At 37.2% G+C, this 6,401-nt stretch overlaps 1 protein-coding gene across 4 annotated transcripts in view; it reads right to left on the bottom strand.

Moving 5' to 3' along the window:
• The window catches only part of ephb2b (eph receptor B2b), a 124,680-nt gene that overhangs the window by 12,430 nt on the left and 105,849 nt on the right, over window positions 1–6,401 (bottom strand). For 2 of the 4 annotated variants that reach the window (XM_014009597.1, XM_014009598.1), the window contains exons 10-11: window positions 4,994–5,116; window positions 4,599–4,846 (exon numbers count right to left, since the gene is read on the bottom strand). In XM_014009597.1, the coding sequence (XP_013865051.1) occupies window positions 4,599–4,846; window positions 4,994–5,116 (371 nt within the window). The remainder of the gene's footprint in view (window positions 1–4,598; window positions 4,847–4,993; window positions 5,117–6,401) is intronic. The other 2 variants (XM_014009599.1, XM_014009600.1) reach the window with 1 other exon arrangement.

Here is a 6,401-nt window from a genome sequence, read left to right as displayed (position 1 = left end):
TTCTTACCTTTTTTAAAAAATGTAGTGAGTATAAGTACAGATAATTGTGTAAAAATGTAATGAGTAAAAGTAAAAAGTATGCTGAAAATAACTCAAGTAAAGTACAGACACCCAAAAATTCTACTTAAGTACAGAAACAAAGTATTTGTACTTACTTACTTTACAACTCTGGTGTGATCCTTTAAAAACATATTAGAATTGATCACAATAGCATTTAGATACATGTTTCAATTTAACAGCAGAATTCTGACTTTTTTTCCTCAGAATTCTGATAATATAGACAGAACTCTGGAAATAAATAAAAAATAAATAAAATAAAATGTTCTGTGGTCCTAATCCTCATCCATACGACCTCCAGCACATGCATGGCTCTTGACATTTTAGGCTAACCTCTTGACATTTTAGGCTAGACTGAAAAAAAACTATTAATAATGGGGTTTCAGTATTTATAAGACAAGTTCCACCCAGAATTATTTATTTATCTGCATTAAGCAAAAAACTTTTATTGTTTGAATCTACCTATTTGAGAGGATTGCTGGTAACTGCAGTTCAAATGCAGATTCACAGAGGCATGGTGGTAGGAGCTTATTTTACTCCTGATATGCATACTAGCACATAAAAACACCATATGGACGTTTTAACAAGGTCAAAAGCTTGATTCCCATCGGGGGTGGTCCATGAGTACCAAAACTGTCTGCCATATGTTGGCTGTTTTAGATTGTTAGCCAGGTTGTCTTGTTTAATAATACAAACTCTGCAACAGCTTAACACTGTTTTCTGATTGAACWTTTTTTTTCTGAATGTTTTTTAGTGAACCACATCAAAATTAAGATGCAAAAACAGGGACTAAGATCATATTTATTGATCTAAATCAAATGGATTGCAATGTTTTAACGTTAGAGTTGTTTCAAGTTTGAAGGTTTTCTTTTGTATTGAAATTTAATGAAATTATAACTTAAAATCCAAATGCCAGCCTTTAGTAAAACATTTAGTTTGAAACTAAATTACTTATATGAAACCAGTAGTAAAGCTATGGTAAAGTATTGGTTTACAAAAAGAACAGAAAGAGAAAACCCTGCTGGACACCAACAGGTTTTGTTTGAGCCCAGCTGGCCTCAGTGGGACCAGGCAGGACTAAGCTGGGTCTGGCTGTCTGCGTACAGCTGTTCCTCTTTCCGTTTTGGTGAAGGCTTTACCCCATGCTCGGCTAGTGTCTGGAGCTGTGGTGCAGCTGTGCCTCCAACTGGGCACACCTGCACTCTCCCCACCACCCACCACGACATCAGGCAAACAGGAGATTACCAAGAATGGAGCATGAGAGCATGAGGCCCAGTGTGGACAGACATTAAGACTAATAGGGGAAACGAGGAAAGCAGTGGAGAAAGCCCAGCCAAATTCCTCCAACCTGTTTCTGTCTCAAACGCTCTGCTGCTCATTAGTCGAGAGGATGCCTCTCCTCATACCAAGCTGCTCATCCTTGTGTACCACGGCAATTAAACAAAATGTAATATTCATAAAGAAAAAAAAACATTTGACAAGAATACACTGGCGCTTGATTTAAGCCCCATGTTTGCAATTTATTTAAACAAATTCCTCAGGTCAAGTTTGACTGTAAGTAAAAATCTAATGTGAGCATGCCATAGCCCATACAGTGTTCATCATGTTTAATTTCTAATCTCCAAATATTATGCACCCAGCACTATTTTCTTCATTTGTGACACCACGACTTCAGCAGGCAGCTCAGTAAAGACCGCAGTGACCATTATAAACAACCAACCAACAACCGAGTCAAATTGTGACACAAACTGTGCTCAGAAGCTTTGACTCTGTCAGCAGCTGTGGTGTAACTGCCACAGTTACGATTTACAAAGGCTCACTGCTGTTTTCAAAAGAACAATTTGCTGTCAAATATGCTCAGCGGATCTCCGCGTGCACAAACAAGATCAAATTCCAAAAAGAGCTGATGTTTTGCGTCTTCGAGGTCAGAGGCAGAATGCAAATGAAGGCTGTGAACCCAGCCTCAGCAGTGCACTGACAGGAGGTTTTATGTCAGCTTCTCCAGGAAGTCTTTGATGTAGTCGTGGAGGAAGCTAACGCTAGCTGGGGAAGGTATACTGGTGGGAATCAATTAAAGGCGTGTGGACTGCTTTCAGGAAGCTTACTTTTTACACCGTTTAAAATGTAGTAACAAGGTCATGAAACGTGTGGTTTATACTGTATTTGTATTTGTGGTTACTGTAAATATACCATGGATCTACACATCAGTGTCATTGTGCAAACAAAACATCCTAGTTTAGTTTAACCATGTTTTTTTAAATCACTAAACTTTGTTTTTGCAAAAGTGTAGGAATTAGTCATTGTGTCTTTCACAGATGTTTGATTCCTGCCTGTTGCTTTTGGAAGTTAAACTAGGAATGCACRATATATCGGCATTAACATCAGTATCGGCCCAATAAGTAAAAATATTAATGTCCGATATTAATTTCCCACTTGTCATTTGTGTTTCTGTTTCAGGAGGACAAATGGTTTATCAAGTGGTGACTGTTTGATAATGATAGTGATATTGATGCTGCGCAGCATCACAGCAACAGGAATAACTGATGAAGAGAGCCATGACAGCACTTTGGTCGTTTCTTTACGGTATCGAAAAAAGACACAAGTGTGTTTGTGCGTACCTATACATAAATAGTTTGTGTATTTGTGTAATATCTGCAAAAATTGGTTATCAGCCATAACAGCAATATTAATATTGGATATCAATATTGGCTGAATTTTTTCATATTGKTGCATCCCTAATTTAAACCATTGTTTTTACCACATGGAACATTTATATTTTGGTAAAAAATAAAAATAAAAAAACAAGCTGTAAGCCATTTTAACCCACTCTAGAGGGATGTGTTTCTACTTCTCCAATATTAGCTCTATTTTTATTTAATGTTTTACAATTTCACAAAGAAGTGGTCACACAAATTCAAATCCCTATGACAAAATCAAATGACACTCAGTTTTTATTTAGTCTCTTAACTTAAAAAGAAGACGACTTAAATTATGATATGCCACTTTTACAGTACTCGCTTAACACCCCCATGCTTAATGTCTGTCACATTAAATAGAGAGCTCCTTTTTCATAATTTAGGTTGCATGTAAAAATAACTATGTTTTGGAAAAAGATCATACGTCTTCAGTTTCCATTAATCAGACATATTTTTTGCTCTTCCTAAAAAGGCAGAAGCAGCAATTAGAGCAGGGGAAATCTTATTTTTTTTAATAAACACATCAAAATACTTGTTTTTATTTCACTATTACTGCACAAATGATGGTGGACTTGTATAACATCTCATCACTCGGGCAGATTCATTTTTAAACATGACATCTCATTTTATGTCTTGAAAAGTGTTTTGAATTATTAATTTGGGTCATAAATGTACTTTGGACTGTACTTTGTAATTTTCCTTGCTGGCAAAATTATGAGGACTAAAAATCCAGTGAACTCATGAGCGCTGTATTATCGAAGTAGAAAAAAAATAGATAAATATGGAATTTATAAGCATGTCAAATAAAAAGCAGTGGGATGCAGAGTGACAAAGCAAATAAAAAAAATAATTAATTAATTAATAAATAAATAAAATTATCAAAATGAAAAAATTCTGCATTCTATCTGATACGTTTGTCTGTGAGTAGCATTTTAAAATTGCTACGTTAAACTTACTGCACAGAACTGAATAAAATACCTGTTTTGAAAGTGAACAAACATTTTCTTTAACTGACATGCATAGTTAAATTAAGATGAAGTAAACATGTTTAAAATGTTCAAGAAGTAACTATAAGCATCATTGCATTTTTTTTGTTTCATGTTTTGTCTTGTTTTATTTATAAAAATATAAATTAGAAGTATGTTCCTCGCAAGCTGCAATAGCTGCCATTTTAAAAGCAACTTTAAAGCTTTTTAATTCCTTCTCTTTTTTTATTCATTGAGAGGAGAAATTTTGAAGGAACTTAACTTCATTTTTTCCATAACGGCTGGCAGTAAATTTATCCCCAGCAGTTGTTAATTAATTTTCCTTCTCTGTGTTGTCAAAAGAGCAACGAAAAAATAAATAACTCTTGGCACGCTTTCTAGAYAATAATATGCTGTTTGCGTAGCTGSAGTGATTGCTTCTTGTCATTTTTTTTTGGCAGATAGTTAGCAGGTACCTCAGTGGCTGTCTAATAAAGTAAACAATTTTAGACAGAGTCATGATAAACTTATTATGCTGAGATCACCATATCAATTTTTAGGCTTGTCAAAGCAAAAGCTCTGAATGGAGACTTCTAAGCTTCAAAGCAGCGTGTACTGTCAGTTTGTGAAGGCAACATTGTTGTTAGCACAAAACACACTGTAAGCCTCAGCTGTTTTATTGTTAGCTTGGACAAAACATAACCCAGAGTGGCAGTATTAACATACAGACAACAGTAAAACTGTTAGTTGTAAAAGTAATGTCAAAATGTCTATTTTACTGTATAGTAATTTAARCATTTCTTATTGAATGGCAAATCAGTTTAATCTGAAAAAAGAAAGTTTGTTATTTTTTGTCATGCAATAATATCAGGGTTCTTACTCGGAGAAACGTGTCAAGAGATCCATTCTCCATGAATTCGGTGATGATCATTACAGGACTGCTCTTGGTGACCACGCCTTCCAGATGAATGACGTTAGGATGGTCAAACTGGCCCATGATGCTGGCCTCGCTCAGGAAGTCCCGCCTCTGCTTTTCTGTGTAGCCGGACTTCAGAGTTTTTATGGCTACAAACATCTCTCTTTTGCCCGGAAGCTTTAGATTACCACTGCACACTTCTCCAAACTCTCCTATTAGGAGGAGAAATAGAAAAAAAAACAAACAAACCCAGTTATATTCACTCTAAACAATGTGCCAAAACCCTGCATCTGTTTCTGCTTAAACTCAGTTGTTAATATGCTGTCCCATCCAGGTTTAAGTCAGATTTTTTCCATTACCTGCACCGATGACCTGTTCAATCTTCACGCAGGATATATCAATCTCCTTGGCAAACTCCCTCACAGCCTCATTTGGGTCCTCATATGTGAACGGATCAATGTAAATCTTCATTCCTGGAGACACTTGTAAGACAGGAAAGAGCCTCTATAATATTTAATTGTTGTGGTTCTACTTGCAGTCCTATGGTGCCAGACAGTCCAAAGCAGCAAGGCACAGTAATAATTCATTCACCTTCCATTTCCACACTCCTGGGCAATTATGAGATTTTTTGGTACGACATAAAGGTAATGAAGTTTGGATGATGGAGGAGGTAGTGTAATTACAAATGGTGGTTGCGACAAGTACCTCATGGCTACTGTGTGTAGTTGTTCAGTTAGCRAGGACATCACACATCCAGTCCTCTTAGCAGCAATACCATGGGTTAATATATATAGCATCTCCGGTGAGCCATAGAGCCATTTACACTCAGAAAAGAAACCTGGGCCCTGTATTAGCATTGCTCAGCATCATGTCTTGAAATAAATTGGCTGTCCTGAGCCACAATGACAGGTAAATTGGCTTAAGGTGGCCTTTAAGTGTTCAGGGACTAAGGCGTCTTGAGTTTTAAATCTGATTACAGCGCTCATACCTCCACATCAGACCCGGGGCTATCTGAATGGAAGGTATACTCACGCCTGGGCTGCTGCATTGCAAGAAGAGCATGCACACCGACCGCCTCAAAACCTGGCAGACCACAGTGAGAAAACATGCTGTGGAGATGAACAGATGGAAAAGATCTTACCAGGCACAACCCCGCCTTTTCTAAAGCCGGCAACCTCTTCTCAAGCTAAAGCAAGTTCAAAGGACCACCTTCCTTTTAATGGCAAAGACCACCATAAACGGGGGCAAAAGCCTTGACTGCAACTGGTGTGGGGACAGGATGCATACAAGACACATTGGCTTCTGATAATAGCTGTGAAATACCCAGCTATTTACTGGCACACTCTCCACTACAGAACAAGCTGGGATTCTTCACGTGTCTGGATTCGGTTAAGGACGATCTTACCTTGTGAGTGGAATTTACACACACTCAAAAAACGTGGAGGTAAAGAATCACACAACCATGTAAGTAAAGGGCTTATACCTTTAAACCAAAAAAAGAACCACTAAGTCATATATTTTTAAAGGGGCAATTTTATGTGTTTCTCAGGCATATATTTAAATACTATACCACAATAAATATCTATGTCACCTTTAGCTGTTATTAAAATGTTGTTTTTATGTTTAAATAGAAAATAAGCTTATCTTCTCATCATTTCCTCTTCTAAATGCCTTGAAATTTGGCCTCTGTCTCTTGAAGAACCACCTTCCGCTTCCGTTGAGCCCATTTCAGTGCGGGGGAGGGGTTCGTGCTTGCGAGGGGGATGG

Source organism: Austrofundulus limnaeus, unplaced genomic scaffold (genome assembly GCF_001266775.1).
Source record: "Austrofundulus limnaeus strain Quisiro unplaced genomic scaffold, Austrofundulus_limnaeus-1.0 Scaffold59, whole genome shotgun sequence".
NCBI classification, from domain to species: Eukaryota; Metazoa; Chordata; class Actinopteri; order Cyprinodontiformes; family Rivulidae; genus Austrofundulus; species Austrofundulus limnaeus.
Note: the sequence above shows the minus strand (reverse complement) of the source record. Positions and strands in the feature narration are given on the sequence as shown.